Here is a 26,706-nt window from a genome sequence, read left to right as displayed (position 1 = left end):
TAAAAACATGTTCAATGAAAAAGATTGATTTAAAATACTCCAACCCTTCCCCCTCTCCTCCCATGAGAAAAGGCTTCTTATAATAGAAATTTTGGATTCTCAAATGGGTTACTTAACATTTTGGAGAGTCATGGGCCCTTCTGGTCATCTGGCAAAACCTAGGAACCTTTTCTCAGAATCATGTTTTTAAATATATAAAATGAAATACTATAATTCCAAAAGAAACCAAGATAATATTGGAAATGCAGTTTTCTAGATTTTTTTTTTAATTTCACCAATCCCAAGTTAAGAACCAGTGTTATAATAGGGTGAGATGAGGAGGTAGTACATTCTTTGCCAAAGGTGAAAGATGCAATTGGAGAATGAGGGGACAGTGAGCATGTCCTAGTCAGTTTTTCTGGAGTGTATCATGTATGTAGGGAATTAATGTGAAATAAACTTGGAAAGGCTTATAAAACCAGATTGTGAAGAATTTTAAATATTTAGCTGAGTAGGATTTTATTTTTTCCTAGCATCAGTACAGAGAACCATTGAAGATTCTTGAGTAGGAGAGTGCCATGACTTCTGCTTTGTAACCATGAAAATGTGGTTTTACCAAGACTGTGAATTGCCAAAACTGTAAAGGTTTCAGCCAAATTGTAAAGATAATTTTTAGTGTCTTGATTTAAACAAAAAATTTTAAAAATTGCCATGGAAAAATTCCCAAATGTGAAAAATATCCAAGTCAGTGGGGTTTTATGGAGATTTTAATTTTAATTAATATAAATGAAGGAATTAAGGGAAGGAGAGAGAGAGAGAGAGAGGGGGGGGTGGGGGGAGGGAGGGAGAGGGAGAGAGGGAGAGAGGGATTGCTTAATCAAATCTTCTGAAGTAGAGTCTGAGTAGTTTTAAGATTCACAGCTTTATAAAGATGGTTTTAACACATTTTTGGATTATATACTGAAGAGAAGAGAGACTAGAAGCATCCAGGCCACTTAGGAGGCTGATTCAATAGTCCAAGCAAGAAAATATATAATAATACGACCTATACGGGGGAGGGGGGGGTAGGAAAGGAGAAGGAGAAGGAAACGGTTAATGAGGTTAGAAATCACTAATACCAAGAGATATTACTGTGGTAAAAACAACAAGAAAGAAAAATGAACTGATTTAGATTGGAGGGGAGTGAGACAATGACTAGAGTTTAGAATCACTCTTAGATCACTAACCTGCTTGACTAGAAAGATGATATTGCCTTTAACAGATAATGGGAAGCTTGAGGAAGAGGTGGCTTTGATGTATAAGAGAAAATGAATTGTTGTGGGCACATTGAATTTACTCATGAGATTTGCAGTTGGATATCTCCAACTTGTAGTTCATGATGTTAAAACTAGAGCTCAGGAGGGTGATTAGGGCTAGGAAATACAGATTTGAGAGTCCTTTGTTTAGTGTTTATAACAGAACCACTTGATGATGACAACATCAAAAGTAGTTTAAAGAGAAAAGAGAAAACTCTAGATAGAGCCTCCAAGGACAGCCATAGTTACTGGCAGGACAATGAAAGGTATCTATCATAAATGACTGAAAACAAGTGGCCAGACAGGAAGCAGAAGAGCAAAGGATCATTGAAGTAGGGAGGACTACATGGTCAAAAGAAGGAGAAGTTGCAGAGAGATCAAGAATGATGAGAATTGAGAAAAGGACATCAGATTCAATGATGAGCAAATACTGCTTGACTTGAATGATTTGATCACTGTCAAGATTGGAAAATGAAGAGTGATAGGTATTGAGGAATGAAGACTATGAGAGTAGAGAGCATTTTCTGTGAAAAGGAGGCCAGATACAGCAAGATAGCTTAAGGTGGTGACAGATTTAAATGAAGATTGATAAGGAAGAAGACATGGTTTTTATATATATATATATATATATAGTAGGGAAGGAGCTAGGGAATGAGTGATTAGAGAGGCATTTTCCCAGGAGAGATGAGTTCTAATTTGAGCACAAGTAAAGGGATTGGTCTTAGAAAGTAATACTGCTAACTTTTCTTCCAAGTCGAGCAAATGAAGAATAGAGAATGATATGAAAAGATTTTGATTCGGAACTGGAGAAAAGGGAGAATAAAAAGGCCAGTCTGGATGAATCACAGATTGTAGGAAGGAAAGTAGTGTATAATAAGGTTGGGAAGATAAGTTGATAGTCATTTGTGAACACCTTTAAAATTAATCAGGCAATGGAGATTGAAAGAATCCACAGATCACCTCATGTACATATCCCCATCTGACAACACCCAGTAATGTTATAGCCAAATTCAAGAACTATCAGACCAAAGGAAAGATATCACAAGCTGCCAAGAAGAAGTCATTCAGATACCATGGGAACCACAGTGAGCATAACTCAGGATCTGGCTGCATCACACTGAAGGATTAAGGCATGGAATATGATATTCCGGAAAGCAAGGGAACTAGGTCTACAACCAAGAATCAACTACCCAGCAAAACTGAATATATTCTTACAGGGGAAAGTATGGTCATTCAACAAAATACAAGAATTCCAGGAATTTGTAAAGAAAAGACTAGACATGAACAGAAAATTTGATGTCCAAGCACAGAACTCAAGAGAATCATCAAAAGGTAATTAAAAAAGAGGGAGAAAAGAAAAACAAGACAAAAACAAAAAAAAAGGTTTAAGAGACTCAATAAGTTAAAATTATTTGTATTCCTATAAGAAAAGAGGTCACTGGTAACTCTTAAAAACTGTTGCTATCACCTGGGCAGCTAGAAGAATTACACTTAGAGCAAACAGACACTCAGTATAGGATCAAAGGACAAGACATAAATAGGTATATGGATATATGCATGCATAAATACATATACATGTCTGTGTGATTGATATATACATACATATATATATATATATATATATATATATATATATATACACAACAAGAGCTTAAAAAAGAGGTTAATACTAAAAGAAATGGGAAAACAAACAAATGGGGGTAAATTTATATGTCACAAAGAACCTCATGGCGGGAGGGTAGAGAACAATATACTGGAAAGGTAAAGAGGTTGGAGATAGGAAATACTCAACTCTTATGTGCTTTGAAATTTACCCAAAGAGGGAAGAACAATCCAATCCATTGGGGCAGAGAATAGATTTGCACCCTATATGGGGAGTAGAAGGTTAACAAAGGGACTGGTGGGGAGGGAAACAGTGCAAGGGAGGGAGAAGGTGGGGGGGCAACTTTAGAAAGACTACAGGGAAAATAAAGGGGTGAATAAAAAGGGAGGGGGGTAGAAAGGGAAGTAAAATAAGGATGGGAACTAGGGGGACTGATTATAAACAAACATTGGTATAGAAGGAAATAGTGAAAGAAGAAAAGGCAGGACCAGGAGTAGAGATCAAAATGCTAGGAAATACACAGCTAGTAATCATAACTCTGAATGTGAATGAAATGAACTCACCCATAAAACGCAAGCAAATAGAGTGGATTAGAATCCAAAACCCTACCATATACTATTTACAAGAAACACGCATGAAGAAGATAGATACGCAAAGGGTGAAAGTAAAAGGATGGAGCCAAATCTATTGGGCCTCAACTGATAAAAAGAAGGCAGGAGTCTCAACCATGATATCTGACGAAGCCAAAGTAAGAATAGATCTAGTCAAAAGAGATAGGGAAGGTAATTACATCCTCATAAAAGGCAGTATAGACAATGAGGAAATATCTGTACTCAACATGTATGCACCAAATGGAATAACATCCAAATTTCTAAAGGAAAAACTATAGGAGCTCAAGGATGAAATAGATAGACAAACTATACTAGTTGGAGACCTGAACCTTCCTCCATCCAAACTAGAAAAATCAAACCAAAACATAAAGAAGAAAGAGGTTAGAGAAATGAATGAAATCTTAGAAAAATTAGAGTTAGTAGATATTTGGAGAAAAATAAATAGGGACAAAAAGGAATATGCTTTGTTTACAGCTGCAATGGTACATTCACAAAAATTGACCATGTATTAGAGCATAAAAACATTGCAAACGAGTGCAAAAGAGCAGAAATAATAAATGCAACCTTCTCAGATCAAAATGCAATGAAAATAATAATTAGTAAGGGTACATGGAGATGTAAATCAAAAATTAATTGAAAATTAAACAATATGATTCTCCAAAACCAGTTAGTTAAAGAACAAATCGTAGAAACATAACTTCATTGAAGAAAATGACAATGATGAGACATCCTTTCAAAACCTATGGGATGCAGCCAAAGCAGTACTCGGGGTCAAATTTATATCCTTGAGTTCATATATTAACAAATTAAGAAGGGCAGAGGTCAATGTAATGGGCATGCAAATTAAAAAAAACGAGAAAGTGAACAAACTAAAAATCCTCAGATGAAGACTAAATTAGAGATCCTAAAAATGAAAGGAGAAATTAATAAAATTGAAAGTCAAAGAACTATTGATTTAATAAATAAGACTAGAAGCTGGTACTTTGAAAAAACAAATAAAATTGACAAAGTACTAGTCAGTCTAATTAAAAAAAGGAAAGAAAAAAACCAAATTGACAGTATCCAAGATGAAAAGGGAGACCTCACCTCCACTGAAGAAGAAATTAAGGCAATCATTAAAAACTACTATGCCCATATGGCAACAAATATGGCAATCTAGGTGATATGGATGAATACTTACAAAAATATAAATTGCCTAGACTAACAGGAAGAAATAAATTACCTAAACAACCCCATATCAGGAAAAGAAATTGTACAAGCCATCAAAGAACTCCCTAAGAAAAAATCCCCAGGTCCAGATGGATTCACAAATGAATTCTATCAAACATTCAAAGAACAACTAATCCCAATATTATACAAACTATTTGACAGAATAAGCAAAGGAGTTCTACCAAATTCATTTTACGACATAAACATTTTACAGGTCAAAATCAGAGAAAGAAAACTATAGACCAATCTCCTTAATGAATATAGATGCAAAAATCTTAAATAGGATACTAGCAAAAAGACTCCAGCAAGTCATCACAAGGATTATTCACTATGACCAGGTAGGATTCATAAGAGGAATGCAAGGATAGTTCAATATTAGGAAAACCATCCACATAATTGGCCATATTAAAAAGCAACTGACAACAATCCCATGATTATCTCAATAGATGCAGGAAAAGCCTTTAATAAAATACAACAGCCATTCCTATTGAAAACACTAGAAAGTATAGGAATAGAAGGGCCTTTCCTAGAAATAGTAAACAGTATATATCTAAAACCATCAGCAAACATAATCTGCAATGGGGACAAACTGGAAGCCTTCTCAATAAGATCTGAAGTGGAACAAAGATGCCCATTATCACCTCTATTATTTATCATTGTACTAGGAACACTAGCAATAGCAATTAGAGAAGAAAAAGAAATTGAATATATTAAAATTGGTAATGAGAAGACCAAGCTATCACTCTTTGGGGATAATATGATGGTCTACTTAAAGAATCCTAGAGAATTAACCAAAAAGCTAGTAGAAATAATCAACAGCTTTAGCAAAGTTGCAGGATACAAAATAAACCCGTATAAGTCATCAGCATTTCAATATATCTCCAATCCATCTCAGCAGCAAGAATTAGAAAGAGAAATTCCATTTAAAATCACCCTAGACAAAATGAAATTCATAGGAATCTATCTGCCGAGACAAACACAGGAACTATATGAACACAACTACAAAACACTCCACATAATTAAAACCAGATCTAAACAATTGGAAAAATATTGATTGCTCATAGGGGGGAAGAGCTAACATAATAAAAATGACCACCCTACCCAATCTTATTTACTTATTTAGTGCCATACCCATTGAACTACCAAAAAACTTCTTTACAAAATTAGAAAAACACATAACAAATTTCATTTGGAAGAACAAAAGATCAAGGATATCCAGGGAAATCATGAAAAAAATGCAAAGGAAGGAGGACTTGCAGTCCCAGATCACAAACTATACTATAAAGCAGTGGTTATCAAAACAATTTGGTACTGGCTAAGAGACAGAAAGGAGGATCACTGGAATAGACTTGGGGTAAATGACTTCAGTATGACAGCCTATGAGAAACCCAAAGATCCCAGTTTGGGGGACTAAAACCCACTTTTTGATAAAAACTGCTGGGAAAATTGGAAGGCTGTAATAGAGAGATTAGGATTGCATCAATATCTCACACCCTTCACCAATATAAACTCAGAATTGGTGAATGACCTGAACCCAGATCACAAACTATACTATAAAGCAGTGGTTATCAAAACAATTTGGTACTGGCTAAGAGACAGAAAGGAGGATCACTGGAATAGACTTGGGGTAAATGACTTCAGTATGACAGCCTATGAGAAACCCAAAGATCCCAGTTTGGGGGACTAAAACCCACTTTTTGATAAAAACTGCTGGGAAAATTGGAAGGCTGTAATAGAGAGATTAGGATTGCATCAATATCTCACACCCTTCACCAATATAAACTCAGAATTGGTGAATGACCTGAACATAAAGAAGGAAACTATAAGCAAATTAGGTGAACACAGAATAGTCTACTAGTCAGATCTTTGGGAAAGGAAAGACTTTAAAACCAAGCAAGAGCTAGAAAAAAATCACAAAATGCAAAATCAATAATTTTCATTACATCAAATTAAAAAGGTTTTGTACAAACAAAACTAATGCATCCAAAATTAGAAGGGAAGCAACAAATTGGGAAACAATCTTTATTACAGAAACCTCTGACAAAGGTCTAACTACTCAAATTTATAAAGAACTAAACCAGTTGTACAAAAAATCAAGCAATTCTCAAATTGATAAATGGGCAAGGGACATGAATAGGTAATTTTCAGTTAAAGAAATCAAAACTATTAATAAGCACATGAAAAACTGCGCTAAATCTCTTATAATCAGAAAAATGCAAATCAAAATAACTCTGAGGTATCACCTCACACCTAGCAGATTGGCTAACATGACAGCAAAGGAAAGTAATGAATGTTGGAGGGGATGTGGCAAAGTTGGGACATTACTTCATTGCTGGTGGAGCTGTAAACTGATCTAACCTTTCTGGAGGGCAATTTGGAACTATGCCCAAAGGGCAATAAAAGACTGTCTGCCCTTTGATCCAGCCATAGCACTGCTGAGTTTGTACCCCAAAGAGATAATAAGGAAAAAGACATGTACAAAAATATTCATAGCTGCACTCTTTGTGGTGGCAAAAAATTGGAAAATGAGGGTATATCTTTCAACTGGGGAATGGCTGAACAAATTGTGGCATATGTTGATGATAGAATACTATTTGCTTAAAGGAATAATAAAGTGGAGGAATTCCACGGGGACCGGAACAACCTCCAGGAATTGATGCAGAGTGAGAGGAGCAGAACCAAGAAAACATTGTACACAGAGACTGATATACTGTGGTACAATCGAATGTAATGGACTTCTCTGTTAATGGCAAAGCAATGACCCTGAACAACTCAGAGGAACCTACAAGAAAAACAACTATCCACATCCAGAGGAAACACTGTGGGAGTAAAAACACCAAGGAAAAACAACTGCTTGAATATATGGGTCAAAGGCATATTGTTGGGGATGTAGACTCTAAATGAACATCCTATTGTAATGTAAACAACAACATGGAAATGGGTTTGATCAAGGACACAAGTAATATCCAATGAAGTTGCGTGTTGGCTGCGGGAAGAGTGTGTGGAGGGATGGGAGGGAAACAATGTGATTATTGTAACCAAGAAATAATGTTCTAAATTGACTAAATATGCTTTTTCAAATGGAAAAAAATAAAATAATATAAAATCTACCTAAAAAAATAAAATAAAATGAATCAGACAAGAATAGTACAAAATGTAAAATGAATCATTTTGATTACATTATATTAAAAAGGTTCTGTACGAACAAAACCAATCCAACCAAAATTAGAATGGAAGCAACAAATTGGAGAAAAAAATTTATAACAAAAACCTCTGACAGAGGTCTCATTTCTCAAATTTATAAGGAGCTAAGTCAGTTATAAAAAAAAATTAGTCCACTCTCCCACTGACAAGTTGTCAAGGGTTATGAATAGGCAGTATTCAGATTAAGAGATCAAAACTATCAATAAACACATGGAAAAAGTCACTTAAATCTCTCATAATTAGAGAAATGCAAATCAAAACAACATTGAGGTACTACCTCATACTTAGCAGATTGGCCAATATGACAGTAAAAGAAAATAATAAATGTTGGAGAGGTTGTCGCAAAATCTGGACCCTAATGCATTGGTCATGGAGTTGTGAATTAATCCATTCATTCTGAAAGGCAATATGGAATTATGCAGAAAGGACTTTAAAAGAATGTATACCCTTTGTTCCAGCAATACCACTCCTAGGTTTATACTCCAAAGAGATAATTAGGAAAGATACTTGTACAAAAATATTCGTAGTCACACTCTTTGTGGTGGCAAAAAAACTGGAAAATGAAGAAGTGTCCCTCAGTTTGGGAATGGCTGAACAAATTATGGTATATGGTAGTGATGGAATACTATTGTGCTGATAAGCATTGATGATCTGGAGGATTTCTATATGAACTGGCAGAATGTCAATGAATTCATGCAGAGTGAAATGAGCAGAACCAGAAGAACAATGTACACAGAAAGTAAAACATTACGGAACAATCCAATGTAATGAACTTTGCTACTAGTAGTAATGCAACAAGCCAGGACACTCAAGCTTGATAGGATGTTGGAGTATAGTGAGGGGTTTTGTTGTTTTTTTTCAGGATAAGGAAAGATACCAAGAAAGAAACCTGGACATAAGGAGAGTTTAAAGATTAGAGAAAAGGAATGCTCATAAGAGAAATCTGTTATAGTAGACAGGAGGTCAGGTATATCATATACATAGATAGAGAAGTTGGTCTTGGAAAGGAGAAAGATGAAGTTTTCACCAGAGATTAGATTCAGGAAGGAGAGGAGAAGATATAATGTCAAGAAAGAGTAGAGGAAAGACCACAGAGCTTACATTGAAGATCAATGTCATAGTCATCCTGTGTGTGGTGTAGGGGTAATGAAAGTGTAGGTCACTGGAACTGAAGAAATTAATGACTTGGAGGTCATGGTATTTGAGGGGATGTACAGGTTGGATTGAAGGAGAAGGGACTGCTGTATTCTTTTTTTAGATAACAGGCCCTACTGTAATTAACAGTGGTAATTTAGGAACTAGGTAGTTGGTTTAAAAAAAATTTTTTTTAAGGTAGTAGGTTCTTAAATGTTTGTTCAATAGAGCTGAATCAGAAAGCATTTGGGGGGAATTCCCCCACACCTCAACTTTTATTGACCAGTTGAAACTGGGGAAGTTGAATGAGAAGCTGGTTAACTTCATTAGGTGAAAATTCAAATTAGTTATTGATTTAAAGGACGTATTCTATTCTGAGTAGGAAAAGAAATGGGGTAGTAATGAGGGAAATGATGTGTGGGTAAAATTAGAAAGAGTAAATAGGCATTTCAAAAATGTTTCCTCATTGATCTAAATTTTTTTTTTAAGTTGCTTTGATTTGGGGGAAGGAAAAAAATAAAGACACATGGGCCCTGCCTACCTCACTGAAGCAGGAAAGCATCCCAGGGAGAGGCAGGAGTCATTATGTGCCAGGCCAGTTGAACCAACACCACCATGACCATCATCTTCCCATGGCACCTAAAGGAGACACCTTTCCCCAAGAACCTTGAGAATAGTTGTGTCCTCCAAACCACCAGACTTGCTTCCAGCCCAGTCCTCATAGCCATCATTGAGGGTAGAAGTCATTGTGAAAGAGACCACCTTCTTTACCACACACCAGCATAAACCGCCACAGACAAGCAACTGGACACAAGAACCCTAGGACTGGAATCATTTCTCAAGATCACAGTTCTTCTAACACAACTCTCAGCCATCTTGTGGGGAGATGGCTTTTGTGAAGAAGGAGCTTCCCATCCCCATCAATTGCCAGATATCCAGTTACCATTCACAGGACAGGCAAGCTAGCCTATCTGAAATAGCAGGGCATTGAGGGGAACAGATAGTAAACAACATGCACCCAACAGGTCAAACCACCACCACTACCTCGACCACCATCATCCCACACTTTAAGTTTAGTCTGCATTATTAACTTTTTCTCCATCACTTTCTTAAGTCAAGACAATCAACAAAGCAATAAACCAAGCCCTCATTTGCAAAAATGCCAATTTCTGAGGTGTGAATGCTCATACTGAAAAATTTTATTCTAGTCCATTATATTAAAAAGTAGAGAAGGCAGAGTCAAGATGGAAGCATAGAGATAGTGAAAGTTCAGACCTCGGAAAACCCTTCCTCACTGATTAAAAACAAAATGCTCCTAGGGGACTCAAAACCAAATCTAACAACAGGACAGAGCTAAGGAACCCTCCTGCTGGACTCAACTTAAAAGGTATGCCCCCAAAAAGCCTGAATTCAAGAACACTCGGGTTTAAGGGGAAAGAAGAAGGAAGGTCCCAAGACCCCTCCCCCACCTACAGTACTGAACCTCCAGCAGTGCCTGGAATCCCTGGGTGGGCAGGGGCACTAGTCTGGAGGGAGTACCTTACAGGCAAAACTGTGCCAAACTCAGGGCTTTGAACATGAGCGGCTGGGAGGGAGTTTGAGGAGAAGCACAGAGGAGGCAGCCTAGTCACAGCAGCAGAGACACTCCATATTCCCTCCTCCCCTTCCCAAGGTTTTGTCCTCAGGGAACATCCAGCTCTGCAAGTTCACCTTCCTGGGCTTAATCTCATTAAGCCTTCAGAGGGAAGCTCAAGCTCCAACAGCCTCCCCCACAGACTGCTCTGAGAGATTTGCTGACAAAACTCCAAAGGTGAAGACTGACAGAAAAACCCAAACCCACAGATCCAGCACATAACTAGAGGAGCAAGAGTGCTACTACTGGAGGAAAAGAAGGGGTAAATATGAGCAAACCACAGAAAAATAAAAAAGAAACTACAATGGACAGCTTCTATCCAGGCAATGAACAAAGAGCAAATGTAACTGAGGAGGATCAAGGAACCTCAAGCAAAAACACAGAAACCTCCAGCAAATTGGACACAGCCTTTGGAAGAACTCAAAATACAGTTCAAAATACAATTACGAGAGGCTGAAGACAACTAGGAAAAGAACCTAAAAAGCAAGATAAGTCATCTGGAAACAGGCACTTGAACTAAAATGAGAAAATAGTGTCTTGAAAGCCAAAATTAATCAGCTTGGAAATGAGGCAAAGGAGATGAAGGATGAGGCCAAGAAGATAAAAGGTGACCTCCAAAGAAAATCAGACCAAAGAGAAGGATGACCAAAAAACCAGGAATGAAATCCAGTCTTTAAGAACCAGAATACAACAACTAGAATTAAGTGACCTCACAAGGCAGCAAGACACTATAAAACAAAACCAAAAGAATGAGAAAGTTGAGGAAAATATGAAGCATCTCATTCACAAAACAGAGGATTTAGAAAATCGTTCGAGGAGAGACAATTTAAGAATCATTGGTCTAGCAGAAGACCATGACAGAAGAAAAAGCCTGAAGATAATATTACAGGAAATTATTCAAGAAAACTGCCCCGATATTCTAGAACAAGAGGAAAAAGTGGAGATTGAAAGAATCCACAGATCATTTCCTGTATTTGATCCCCAACTGACAACACCCAGGAATGTTATAGCCAAATTCAAGAACTACCAGAGCAAGGAAAAAATATTACAAGCTGCCAAGAAGAAGTCATTCAGATACCATGGAACCACAGTGAGAATAACACAAGATCTGTCTGCATCCACACTGAAGGACTGAAAGGCATGGATGATATTCTGGAAAGCAAGGGAACTAATTCTACAACCAAGAATCAACTACCCAGCAAAACTGACCATATTCTTACAGGGGAAAGTATGGTCATTTAATAAAATAGAAGAATTCCAAGAATTCTTAAAGAAAAATCCAGATCTGAACAGAAAAGGTGATGCCCAAACACAGAACTCAAGAGAATCATGGAAATGTAGTTAAGAAAGGGGAGAAAACAAAAACAAAATGAAACAAAAAACAAACAAACTTTTCTTAAGGTACCCAATAAGTTAAAATGATATGTATCCCTACAAGAAATGAGGATATTGGTAACTCTTAAAAATTGTTATTATCACCTGGGTAGCTAAAAGAATTATATCTAGAGGGAATGTTAAACGGTATAGGATGAAATGCCAAGAAATAAATATGTATATAGATAATGTATTCATAAATATATATATGTGTGTGTACATGTGTATGTATATATATATATATACACACAATTAGGGTTTTTAAAAAAGGCTAATACTAAGAAAAATGGGAATAGAAACAAAATAGGGTAAATTTATATGTCACAAGGAAGCACATGGCAGAAGGGAAGGATAAATACACTGGAAGGGTAAAGAGATTGGAGATAGGAAATACTCAGTTCTTATGTGCATTGAAATTGACTCAGAGGGCAGAACAATCAAATACATTGGGGCGGAGAATTGATTTGTGCCCTATAAGGAAGTAGAAGGGAACAAACGGACTGGTGGGGAGGGAAGCAATACAAGGGAGGGAGAGGGTGGGAGGGTAGTTTAAAAAGACTGTAAAGAAAATAAGAGGGGAATAAGAAAGGGAGTAGAAAGGGAAGTCAAATAAGGGTTTGAATTAGAGGGTCTGATTAAAAACAAAACAGGTGTCGAAGGAAATAGTGAAAGAAGAAAGGGCAGGACTAGGAGTGGAAATCAAAATACTGGGAAATACACAGCTGGTAATCATAACTCTGAATGTAAATGGAATGAACTCACCCATAAAATGCATGTGAATAGCACAGTGGATTAGAAACCAAAACCCTGCCATATGCTGTCTACAAGAAACACACATGGAAGGTAGACACACAAAGGGTAAAAGTAAGCAGATGGAACCAAATCTATTGGCCATCAATTGAGAAAAAGAAGTCAGGAGTCGCAATCATGATATCTGACGAAGCCAAAGTAAAAATAGATCTAGTCAAAAGAGATAGGGAAGGTAATTACATCCTGATACAAAGCAGTATAGAAAATGAGGAAATATCAGTACTCAACATGTATGTACAAAATGGCATAGTATCCAAATTTCTAAAGGAGAAACTAGTGGAGCTCAAGGATGAAATAGAAAAACAAGTGGGAGACCTGAACCTTCCTCTATCAGAACTAGATAAATCAAACCAAAAAATAAAGAAGAAAGAGGTAAAAGAAATAAATGAAATCTTAGAAAAATTAGAGTTAGTAGATGTACGGAGAAAAATAAATAGGGACAAAAAAGGAATACACTGTCTTTTCAGCAACACATGGTACATTTACAAAGATTGACCATGTACTAAGGCATAAAAACATTGCAACCAAAAGTAAAAGAGCAGAAATAATAAGTGCAACCCTCTCAGACCACAATGCAATGAAAATAATAATTAGTAAGGGCACATAGAGAGCCAAATAAAAAATTAATTGGAAATTAAACTATACAATTCTCCAAAATTGGTTAAAGAACAAATCATAGAAATAATTTTATAATTTCATTGAAGAAAATGACAATGATGAGACATCCTTTCCAATTCCATGGGATACAACCAAAGCAGTACTTGGGGAAAATTTATATCCTTGAGTTCATATATTAAAAAATTAGGGAGCGCAGAGGTCAGTGAATTGGGCATGCAAATTAAAAAATAAGAAAGTGAACAAATTAAAAATTCTTAGATGAAAACTAAGTTAGAGATCCTAAAAATCAAAGGAGAAATTAATAAAATTGAATGTTATAGAAATATTGATTTAATAAATAAGACTAGGAACTGGTACATTGAAAAAAGAAATAAAATGGACAAAGTACTTGTCAATCTTATTTAAAAAAGGAAAAAGAAAACCAAATTGACAGTATGCAAGATGAAAAGGGAGACTTCACCTCAAATGTAGAGGAAATTAAGGCAGTCATTAAAAACTATTATGCCCAATTATATGACAACAAATACGACAATCTTAGTGATATGAATTAATATTTACAAAAATATAAATTGCTTAGACTAACAGAGAAAGAAATAGAATACCTAAACAACCCCATATCAGAAAAAGAAATTGAACAAGTCATCAAAGAACTCCCTAAGAACAGGTATCCGGGACCAGATGGATTCACAAATGAATTCTATTAAACATCCAAAGAACAGCTAATCCCAATATTATACAAACTATATAACAGAATGAGCAAAGGAATTCTACCAAATTCCTTTCATGACACAAATATGGTACTGATTCCAAAAACAGACAAGTAAAAAACAGAAAGAAAACTACAGGCCAATCTCCCTAATGAACATTGATGCAAAAATCTTAAATAGAATGCTAGCAAAAAGACTCCAACAAGTGATCATAAGGGTTATTCATTATGACCAGGTAGGATTCATACGAGGAATGCAAGGATGGTTCAATATTAGGAAAACCATCCCCATAATTGACCATATTAACAAGCAAACCGACAAAAATCACATGATTATCTCAATAGATGCAGAGAATGCCTTCGACAAAATACAGCACTCGTTCCTATTGAAAACACTGGAAAGTATAGGAATAGAAGGGCCTTTCCTAGAAATAGTAAACAGTATTTATCTAAAACCATCGGTAAACATCAGCTGCAATGGGGACAAACTGGAAGCTTTCCCAATAAGATCTGAAGTGAAACAAGGATGCCCATTATCACCTCTATTATTTAACATTGTACTAGAAACACTAGCAGTAGCAATTAGAGAAGAAAAAGAAATTGAAGGCATTAAAATAGGCAATGAGGAGACCAAGTTATCACTCTTTTCAGATGATATGATGGTCTACTTAAAGAATCCTAGAGAATCAACTAAAAAGCTAGTAGAAATAATCAACAACTTTAGGAATGTTGTTGTAGGATTCAAAATAAACCCACATAAGTCATCAGCATTTCTGTATATCTCCAATCCATCTCAGCAGCAAGAATTAGAAAGAGAAATTCCATTTAAAATCACTCTAGACAATATAAAATATTTAGGAATACATCTGCCCAGACAAACACAGGAACTATATGAACACAACTACAAAACACTCTCCACACAAAACTACATCTAAACAATTGGAAAAACATTAATTTCTCATGGGTCGGATGAGCTAACATAATAAAAATGCCATTCCTACCCAAATTAATTTACTGATTTAGTGCCATACCCATACCAAAAATCTTTTTTACTGAATTAGAAAAAAAACATAACAGAGTTCATTTGGAGGAACAAAAGATCAAGGATATCCAGGGAAATCATGAAAAAAAATGCAAAGTAAGGTGACCTTGCAGTCTCAGATCTCAAACTATTCTATAAAGCAGTGGTCTTCAAAACAATATGGTACTGGCTAAGAGACAAAAAGGAGCATCAGTGGAATAGACCTGGAGTAAGTGACCTTAGCAAGACAGTCTATGATAACCCAAAGATCCAAGCTTTTGGGACCAAAATCCAGTATTAGGTTTGGATCAATGTCTCAGACATCATCTCAAAATGGGTGAATGACCTGAATATAAAGAAGGAAACTAGGTAAATTAGGTGAACACAGAATAGTATACATGTCAGATCTTTGGAAAAGGAAAGATTTTAAGACCAACCAAGAGTTAGGGAAAAAATCAAATTGTAAAATAAATAATTTTGATTACACCAAATTAAAAGTTTTTGTACAAACTAAACCAATGCAACCAAAATTAGAAGGGAAGCAACAAATTGGGAAAAATTCTTCATAACAAAAACCTCTGACGAAGGTCTAATTACTCAAATTTATAAAGAGCTAAATCAATTGTACCAAAAATCAAGCCATTCTCCAATTGATAAATGGGCAAGGGACATGAATAGGCAATTTTCAGTTAAAGAAATCAAAACTATTAATAAGCACATGAAAAAGTGTTCTAAATCTCTTATAATCAGATAGATGTAAATCGAAACAACTCTGTGGTTTCACCTCACACCTAGCAGATTGGCTAATATGACAGCAATGGAAAGTAATGAATGCTAGAGGGGATGTGGTGAAGTTGGGACATTAATGTACTGTTGGTGGAGTTGTGGATTGATCCAACCATTCTGGAAGGAATTTGGAACTATGCCTAAAGGGCTCTAAAAGACTGTCTGCCCTTTGATCCAGCCATAGCACTGCTGGGTTTATACCCCTAAGACATAATAAGGAAAAAGACCTGTACAAGAATATTCATAGCTTTGCTCTTTGTGGTGGCAAAAAATTGGAAAATGAGGTGATGCCCTTCAGTTGGGGAATGGCTGAACAAATTGTGGTATACGTTGGTATATATGTACTATTGTGCTCAAAGTAATAAAATAATAAACTGGTGGAATTCCTTGTGAACTAGAATGACCTCCAAGAATTGATGCAGATTGAGAGGAGCAGAACCAGTAGAGTATTGTACACAGAAACTGATACACTGTGGTACAATCGAATGTAATGGACTTCTCCAGTAGTGGCAATGCAGTGATCCTGATCAACTCGGAGCAATCTAGGAGAAGGAACACTATCCACATTCAGTGGAAAAACTCTGGGAGTAGAAACACCAGAATAAAACAACTGATTGATTACATGGGTCGAGGGGGATATGATTAGGGATGGAGACTCTAAATGAACATCCTAGTGCAAACATCAACAACATGGAAATAGCTTCTGATTAAGGACGTGTATCAAGCCCAGTGGAGTTGCACGTCAGCTGCAGGAGGGGGTGGAGAGAGGGGGGAGGGAAGGAATATGATTTTTGAAATCAAGGAGTTATGTTCTAAATTGACTAAATAAATTTTTCAAAAAAAAGAGAAAAATAATTTTTTAAAAAAAGGAGATGTCATGAAGGAAAACTCAGGGAATGGATTGCTAATATTCTTTCAGAAACCTAAATACTTAAGTACAGACTTTAAAATGAAGAATAAATATTTTTATTAATCCTTTCCTCTTTTGTATGTGGGGGAAATGTTCCTAAGCCTAAACAAGAATAAATTATCTATCTTTACCTCTAGTCTTATCCTCTCATCTTTAGTCTCTTCTTTATAATAGTTCCTTCACTTCCACTGACAGGCCTATCCCAAGAGGATGGCTTCTCCATCCTCTAAAAACCATTCCTTTTATCTTGCTACCCCATCAAGTTGTCAAAGCATCCCCCCCCCTTTTTTTAACCCTTATCTTCTGTCTTAGAATCAATACTTGTATTGGTTCCAAGGCAGAAAAGTTGTAAGGGCTAGGCAATGGTGGTTTAGTGACTTGCTTAAGGTTAAACAGCAAGCTAGTGTCTCAGTCCTGATTTGAACCTAGGACCTCCCATCTCTAGGTCTGGATCTCAATCCACTGAGCCACCCAGCTGCCCCCACAAACCTTTTCTTCCCTTAAGCATTATGTAATAGAGCCAGGTCATAGCCAATCATTAAATTTTCAACTTGAGTATTTATACCTCAGAATTGCCAAAAATCAGCACTTGTTGATAATGTAGATTTAAAAAAGTGATGGAGGAATGGAAATTATTGAATAATGCAAATTAAATTTGAAAATATATTATGCATGCATTTTAAAAAAAATTGGTAAGAATTAACATTTATCAGCATACCACTTAGCATAGTACAATGGAAAGAGCACTGAACTTAGAGTTGGAGGTCATCTTCTATTTAACTGTGTGTGTATCTCTGGGCAAATCATGTAATGTCTTTGTTCATTGCCTTATCTATTAAAAAAGAAATATTAAAGTACTTACTATCTCTGAGAGGGGGGAAGGAAGATGGGAAGGGAGACAATTTAGAAGTTATAATTTTGGAAAACATACATTGAAAATTGTTATTACATGTAATTGGAAAAATAAAGTAACTTAATTTTAAAAAAGATATATTAATATACTACCTGATTCAATTTACAGGGTTGTTGGGAGGAAAATACTTCATATATCTTAAAATACTATAATTAAATATGCTAATATGATCATAATTATTAAAAATATGGTCTATATTCACTGCCTCTGCATTCTTCTTGTACTCATTTCCTCAACCTGATGCTATTTGGCTTTTTAACTACACATTAGTGAAAGGTTATCAGTGATCTCCCAATTGTCCAATTTCATTGCCTTTATCCTAGTACTTTTTCACAGTAAATTTCATTCACTTTGTTACTATAATCATCACACCATGAAATGATCAGCTTCTAAAATGTTTACAGTATACTTCTGTTTGTTTTCCTACCCTTCCATCTTTCTGACAGCTCCTCTATATCCTTTGCTACATCTGTGTTTGTCACCCAGTGCCTTGATTTGACTATTTTCAAAGAATTTGTCCTTAACCTACTTGTATTATCTCTCTTTACTCAAAATTTACATTGACATCTTTATGTCCTATCATGGACTCAAAAGATGACTGGAAAACTCTTTGTGGTCAACTTTATCCTTTTTGATATTTATTCTCCCACACATGACTTCATTATTTTTTGCATCTCATCTCAATCCCTTCATTTCCATTTCCCCTTTTACATTCCTAGTTTAGGTTCTCATTTTCTTTATCTGGACTATTGTTATAACCTCTTACTTTGTATATTTTCCTATTTCTAGTTAATTGCCCTTGTAAATAATTTTCATTTTAATATTTTTAGTGTTTATGGTGATGCTTTTTGTTTTTACATTGTAATCATATCCCAAACTATCCCCCTTCAAATATTGAATCCTTTGATGTAATAAATCTTAAAAAATACCTAGTAGAACTGAGCAGTCAAGTGAATGCTTCTGTTATGTATACAATATTGTACCCATGTAGGGTCTTCCTAGCTCTTTTTACTAAGAGAAGGGACTGTTTTATTATCTTTTTTCCTCTTAATTTTCCAAAAGTACAGCTGTGATCACATCACTTCCATACTCCAGTGACCTTATTATCTTATTAAATGAACCATCACGGCTCCTTATCTGTAGAATAAAATTCATTTTTATATATATTGATATATTTTATGTATGTATTTTTAAAATATAATGTTCAAGGTGGTTTGAGAGGTGTTCCCAATCAATCTTTCTAGCTTTATATCACTCAACTTTCCCTCTTAAATTATACATTCTAGTCAACCAGAACCATTCATTTTTCTTTCATCTGACCTGCATACTCTCACATCCAGACATTTGATATCTCACTTAAGCTGTTCCTTCCGACAAGAATACTTTTCATTCTATCTTCTCCTATCAAAATTCCATCATTCCCCCTTGAGCCAGGCATCACCTTAGTAAAGTTTTTCTTGATTTCTTCCTGCCTCTCCCCTTCCTATTCTCTTCTTCACTAGTATACAAGAAAAAAATTATTCTTCAAAGGCAGAGCCTATTACTCATTTTTTTCTGTTTCTCATCTCATTAACATTGGTATTTTGCCATAGCAGAAACTTAGTAGTTATTATTTTAACCTTATAGAATAAAATTTAATCAAATTAGACAAAACCCATTTATCTTCTTATATCTTTGAATAAGGCATCATGTAAGTGTTTTAAATTTAATAACTGATGCTTAAACATAAAATTGAACTTAGGATCCCAGTTTGTTTTAATTCCTACAACTGTTGTTTATTCCTATAAGCCTGCCTTTTTTCCTAGGATTATATAATTATTCTTTGTAAGATACATGACAAAGGAATTTATATTTATATTTAGAATGACATTTCAAAATACAGGAAATGTAAATGCTTTCTTCCATAAGATGCTTTGACCAAAAAATTTAAACTCCTTTGTAGGAATCAAAGTTCATTGATAACAAGTGTAGTTCCTGGGGACTATGATGGAGATTCACAAATGGATGTCCTCTTAACATATCTTCCCCAAAATCATGTCAACAATGAGTTGTTAGTTGTTATCTTCTGGGGACAAAATCAGACATTAAGTAAGTATATTTATGTCAATATTAATGTTTTAACTTGTCAGTGGATATTGTACTTAAATATAATAGAAGTATGGTTTTAATCTCAGTTTATAAATATGTATTTCTATAGTTGTAATTAATTTTGTGTGTAAGAGTTAAATAGCAATTACTCCTTTTTCCCTTTTAGTGTTCATGCTATTTTTCTGGACAAAGCAATGTGATTTCACTTTTTAAAAAATATTAGATTCTAAGAGGGAAAAGGAAATTGGTGACTATGGAGGTAGAATACAGCTGGAATAAAAAATTGTATTAAAATATTTTGTATTATATGTAATTTTCTTACTTTTATTAAGTTTTTGTAGACAAAACACTAAGTTGGATTCTAGGACCATGCAAGCAAATGAAAAACAATTCCTACCTATAAAAAGCTTATATTCTGTGAGATTCAAAATCTAAACAGATAAATACAAAACAATTTGAGAAAAGATTACTAACTAGAGGATCAAGTGGGTCAGAAAAGTTTACTAAATAAGGTGATGTATAAACTAGATATTCTAAGAAATGTTTTCAACATGAAAAATATCTTTTGCAAAAACATAGAAAATAGGACATAGAGAGCTGAGTTTGTGCAGCAGTGGTTGCAACATAAAGTATAAGAAGAGCAATATAAAATAAGCCTAGAAAAAACAAAAGCTAGCTCATGAAAGTTCTTAAAATGCCAAGTGCTAGAATTATTTGTATTTTATGCTTAAAGCAGTGGGTAGCTAATAAAGATGTTGAGTAGAGAAGTATGGTCATACCTGTCCTTTAAGAATATTATTTTTGGCAGATACATGGAAGATGGAATGGAGAAAGAAGAGACTAAAAGAAAGAAAACCTTTTAAGAGTTGTAATAGTCTAAACATGAGGTGATAGAGCCCTGAGATTAAGGTTAGCCAAATATGGGAGTTGCAGTGGTATAATTTACAAAACTTGGTAAATTGATTGGAAATCAAAAATAAGAGAGTATTAAAAAGTTAGTGATGACTAAGGTTGTAAACTTTGTTTGCAAAAAGAATGGTGTCATCTGCATTAGAAAAAAGCCCAAAAATTAAAAAGAAAAATCAGTCAAATAGGAAGAAAATAAAGAGAAAGCAAATATCATAAAAGTTGAGGGGGAGAGAGTGTTGTATTAAAAAAAATAAAAGAAGGGAAGTTTTGTACCCCAAGGGAAGCTTGGACTTTAAGTATGGAGAGGGTGAAAGAGAGAACCCCCTTCTCAAAGTGGGGTTCAGGGGAGACAGCAGATGTAATGTGTTGGCTCAGAGAGAGGAGAGGGGGGTTGAAAATTTTCCCCCTTCTGCCTTCCCTCCTTAGCTAAAGCTGCTCTCCCCAATTCACTTATGTCCCTGTTGTCCCCCCTCCGCTACTCGAAATCAAAAGGTCTCCCCTTGATCCGTTCACTTACACTCAGCTTAGGGAACAGATAGGGAACAGAACTTTAATGTTAACTCAATCAGATAATACAAAAGTAATAACTGGCAGGGAAGAATGGGAAAAGGAAAGTGGAGAAAGGGAGTCCCTGTCTCTATCTATACCCTTTCCCCTCCCTCCTTGAGTTTGGGGGGAACTCATACCTTGGCAGCCTGAGCCCCCTGAGAGAAAGTCAGGTTGACTCACCCCTGGGCAACAGGAGCTGAGGTAAAGTCTGCTCAGGTTTCTCTTCAGGAAGTCCCTTCAATTGGGAAGTGTTGGTGGGAAAAGATTTCCAGTCACCAGCAGGAAAAATGGGTAACCCTCATGAAAGTCTTTTTCCCAACTTCTGTCTTCACCTTCTCAAGACCAAGAGACCCTCAGTGCTCTCCTAGCCAGAATCTACTCCTCCTCCAGATTTCATTCCTGGGGCCCCTCCCCCATCAAAGTGATCAATTTCACATACTCTTCAGCCTGGCACTTTTCTCTAGTGCCAGCCTCTGTCACAGTGTCCCAGAAAGAAGGAATGGTCACCTATATCAAAAGCTTCAAAGAGGTCAAGAAGAATGAGGACAAAGAAAAGATTACTAGTTAGAAATTAATAGATCGTTCATGAAGCAATAGCAAGCAAAATAGAAGCAGAAGTCAGATTGCAGGGGCTGCAAATGGAAGTGGAGAAAATCAAAGCAATTAGGACAGTTGTAGCTTTTACTTAAATGTTACTAGGGAAGAAAGATTAATAGGATAAATTCATGAGGCAGTAGAAGTGTCAGCTAAAAGACTTCAAACCATTGGGAGCACTTAGGTTTATTTGTAGGCAATGATGAAAAAGCCAGCAAATAAAGGAAAATGGAAAAATGATCAAATGGACCAGTTCAATTTAAAGAGGATGGAATTAATGATAGAATTATAAGGGCTGGCTTTGGCAAGGAGTAAGGTCACTTTATACTTAGAAACTGGAGCCAACTTACTGTTACACCACAGAACTGGAAACTGAGAAGGTGCCCATCAATTGGGAAACAAGCTGAGCAAATTATGACTTATAAATATTATGGAATATTATTATGCTGTCAGAAAAAGTGAAAAAGGTTATTTCAAACAAACCTGGAAAGACAAGAATTGATGGAGAATAAAGTGAGCAGAACCAAGAGAACAGTATATAGAAATATTAACATTGCCCAAAAAAAAATTTAAGACTTAAGAACTTTGAACAAAACAGTAACTATGCATGACCAAAACCTTCTGAATTTTGCATATAATGATGTAATACAGAAAGTATCCTTTTAGATAATGGTCACTTCATTACTACACTAGATTCCCCTAAAGCAGTCTTATATTCACAGGAATCGATTGCTAGGCACTTAAAGTACTGAGGATAAAGGTACAAAGACTCAAACCATCCCTACTATCAAGGAGCTTACTTTCTATTGGGTAAAGGAGTAATTACATATATTAGTATACATGATAAATATAAAGAAAATAAATACAAGATAGCTAGGGAGGAAAAACACTAGTAATTGGATGAAATTAGGAAAGTCTTCATGTTGTGAGATCCAAATGAAATATGTTTTAACCTTGGAGAGAAAGTCAATTTGGAACTCTAAAACGCTCACAATTGAGCTGGGAAGACAACATACAGACAATGATATGTAAACAAGGTATATAACAGAATAAATTGGAGATAATCAGAGGGAAGGCACTAATATTAAAGAAGATTAGGAAAAGCTTCTTGCAAAAGGTGGGATTTTTGCTAGCATTTCAAGAAAGCAAGGAAGATCAGAAGGTAGAGAGAGAAAATTCCAGGCATGGGGGGATAGGCAGTGAAAATAGAGTCAGGAAATGAAATGTTCTGTGTGAAAAACAACAAGGGGGACCCATGAAACTTGATTGCAGAATATATGACGGGAGTAACATGTTAAGAGACTTGAAAGATAAAGAGGGAAGTTATCAAAGACTTTGACAGTATTTTTTATTTGATGTTGGAAATGGTGATTAACAGTGTCAGAGGCTACAGAGAGGGCAAGAAGGATGGGAACTGAGAAAAAGCCACTAGATTTGACAGGTACTAGATCATTGGTAACTTCTAAGAGATCAGTTTCCTTTGAATAATGAGATCAAAAGTCAGATTGTTGAGATTTAAGAAGAAAGTAAGAGAGGAAGTTAAGTACTTATTACTGATGGCTTTCTAAAGGAGTTTAACCACAAAAGGTAGGAGAAATATGGGACAGGGGTTCACAAAGATGAAAGGATGATAATGAATTTTGGGTGTTGTTTTCTTTTGTTTGTTTGTTTTTTGAGGATGTAGGACTTGGGGATGTATTAGAGGCAGTAGAAAGGAGTCAGTGATGAAGTGGAGATTATAGATCGGGCAATCTGATTGAGAAGATGGGATAGGTTATGATCACATGTATATATAGAATGGTTTGACAAATGGAAGGACTCCCTCTTCATGTGATGTGGACTAAAGCAAGAAATAGTGGTAGAATACTTCTGAGTTATATGAAATCAGAAATGGGAGAGAAGAGAGAGCTTTCAATAAGTACAATATAAGATACAGTTCTCAGCTGAGAACCTGGGGAGAGGGGAAACCATTCTGGAAGGCAATTTGGAATTATGTCCAAAGGGCTTTAAAAGAATGCATTCCCTTTGGTCCAGGAATATCACTGCTGGGTTTATACCCCAAAGAGGGAAAAAAAAATGGGTATGGACATGTGATGGCAAAAAAATTGGAAAATGAGGAGTTTTCCCTTGAATGACTGAACAAATTGTGGTATATGATGGTGATAGAATACTATTGTGCTATAAAGAATGATGAATTATTTGATTTCTATAAGAATTGGGAAGACCTACATGAACTTATACGTAGTGAAATGCACAGCATCAGGAGAACATTATACACGGTAACTGAAACATCGTGGGACAGTCAAATGTAATAGACTGCTTCTAATAGCAGTGCAGTGATCCAAGACAATCCTGAGGGATTTATGAGAAAGAATGATATCCACACCTAGAGAAAGAACTGTTGGAGAAGAAGTGCAGAATGAAAAACATAATTTATCACTTGTTTTATGGGTATGAGATTTGGGGTTTTGGTTTTAAAAGATTATTCTATTACAAAAATGAATAATATGGAAATAGGTTAAGAGTGATTATATATATGTATATATATATGTGTGTGTGTGTGTGTATATATATAAAACCCAGTGGAATTACTTATCACCTTCAATAGTGGGGAGGGAAGAAAGGAGGGAGAGAACATGAATCATATGACCATTGAAAAGATACTTTTAATAAATTAAGTTAAATTATATACATATATATGTATATGATATGAAATACTGCCCCCTTCTTTGCCCACACACACTTTTATTTTTAAAGTTCATTCTCAAAAAAGAAAAAAGAAAAAGTTTGAAGAGATATGTTTAGAAAAGCCTCTGTGTTTAGAAAAGTCTCCATGTTTAAGGAAATGTAGAAGGATTGCCTTGCTGCAGTGAGGGTCCAGTATATATAATATAATATATATGTGCATATATATATATATATATATATATATATATATATATATATATATATTGGGGTATGTGTGTTTGTATTTTGAGGGTTAGGGGTAGGCCCAGACACCATAGTTTGATTTCTGATTTGGTTCAGCAGCAAATGAATAAGAGCTAAAGCAGTAGATGGTTGAAATTATTTGAGGCTGAAGCTTGGCAGGATACATTTGGCAATAGGATAAGGAGGCAAGTCACATAAGGGAACAGTGTAGAGTTGAATTACTTTGTCATGGGATCAATGGAGATGGGAGAAAAGTGTAACTAATGCATGGATGAAGGCCTGGAAAATAACTGAGATTTTAAGGGATTGTATGTCACAATTAGGATGCAGAACAATGTTTCAGGTTGCATACCCTAAGAAGTAGAATGACAACAGATTATAATCCATTAAGAGATTTTTAGAGTTCTTGATCATGGAAGTAGTACATTTGTAGGTTGTGGCAAAAGCAAGGGAATGACCAGCTCTCTGTGAAGCTGAGGTGGAATGGAAGAGTAGGTCATGGGAAATGAGCAAGATAAGGAACTAGGAGTTTAGGTTGTCTTTGCAGGAGCATCAGTATGTTTATTGAAATTTCCTAGTATGAGAGCAAGAGTTGAGGAGGAGAGGAACATATGAACCAGGCACTAAACTCATTGAGGAAAGAAGGGAAGTGTCTTCAAGTGTCCAGAATCTTGACGGGATGGTAAATATGAATGAATCCTGCTGGAGGAGAAGATACTGAGAAATGATGGTAGAAGGAGAGCCTGAAAGTAGCAGTGTGGAACAAGAATTATTCCAGCTTCCCCACCTTGCAGAACATGATTTTGGTGAGTTCAAAAGGACAGAAAGATGAAGGAAAATACTTAAAATAAAAGCAAATTCATTTCCTTTGGAGCAGGCCTCCCAAAGAACACACTGAATGAGGTTAGGAACTTAGAGATTTGGTGGAGGGTGCCCAGGAAGGATAGAGTTTAGGTTGATGGGAATGACAATATGGGAACAGACAGCACAGCAGTTATAGAATGATAGCCACGGGGGCTCAAAGTCATTGAGTGGACAGTATATGGAGTTTTTGAACTCATCATCTTTGAAAAATGAGTTCAATCTGGTACTGGCTAAGAGATAGAAGGGTAAACCAATCGAATAGACTAGGAGTAAATAACTTCAGTAGTCTTGTGTTCGATAAATCCAAAGATCCTAGTTTTTGAGATAAGAACCCACTGTTTGACAAAAACTACTGGGAAAATTGAAAACAGTATGGCAAAAAAATAGGTTTAATCAATATCTCACACTCTATAACAAGATAAATTCAAAATGGGTATATGATTTAAACATAAAGTGATATTATAAGTAAATTGGGTGAACATAAAATAGTATACTTGTAAGATCTATGGGAAAGGAAATAATTTAAGACTAAGCCAGAAAGAGAACATTACTAGATATAACATGAATAATTTTGATTACATTAAATTAAAAAGGGTTTATACAAACAAAGCCAATGCAACCAAAATTAGAAGGAAAGCAACAAACTGAGGGAAAAATTTTATTATAAAATTCTCTGACAAGGGTCTAATTTCTCAAGTATACAAAGAACTAAGTCAAATTTGTAAGAAATCAAATAATTCCTCAACTAACAAATCGTCAAGGGATATGAATAGGCAATTTTCAGATGAAGAGATCAAAACTATCAATAATCATATGAAAAAATGTTCTAATTCCCTCCTCATTAGAGAAATGCAAATCAAAACAATTCTGAGGTACCACTTTACACCTAACAGAGTGGCCAATATGACAGTAAAAAAAAAATAAATGTTGGAGAGGATGTAGAAAAAACTAGGACATTAATGCAT

General features: G+C 35.5%; 1 protein-coding gene across 1 annotated transcript in view; it reads left to right on the top strand.

The window, feature by feature from the left end:
• Nucleotides 1-26,706, top strand: part of ITFG1 (integrin alpha FG-GAP repeat containing 1) — a 284,002-nt gene that overhangs the window by 5,892 nt on the left and 251,404 nt on the right. Inside the window, exon 3 of the mRNA XM_001370113.4 lies at nucleotides 19,749-19,894. Coding sequence (XP_001370150.1) covers nucleotides 19,749-19,894 — 146 coding nt within the window. The remainder of the gene's footprint in view (nucleotides 1-19,748; nucleotides 19,895-26,706) is intronic.

This window comes from Monodelphis domestica, chromosome 1 (genome assembly GCF_027887165.1).
Source record: "Monodelphis domestica isolate mMonDom1 chromosome 1, mMonDom1.pri, whole genome shotgun sequence".
In the NCBI taxonomy this organism is placed as follows: domain Eukaryota; kingdom Metazoa; phylum Chordata; class Mammalia; order Didelphimorphia; family Didelphidae; genus Monodelphis; species Monodelphis domestica.
The sequence above is the reverse complement of the archived record's forward strand: the minus strand, read 5'-3'. Positions and strand labels throughout refer to the sequence as shown.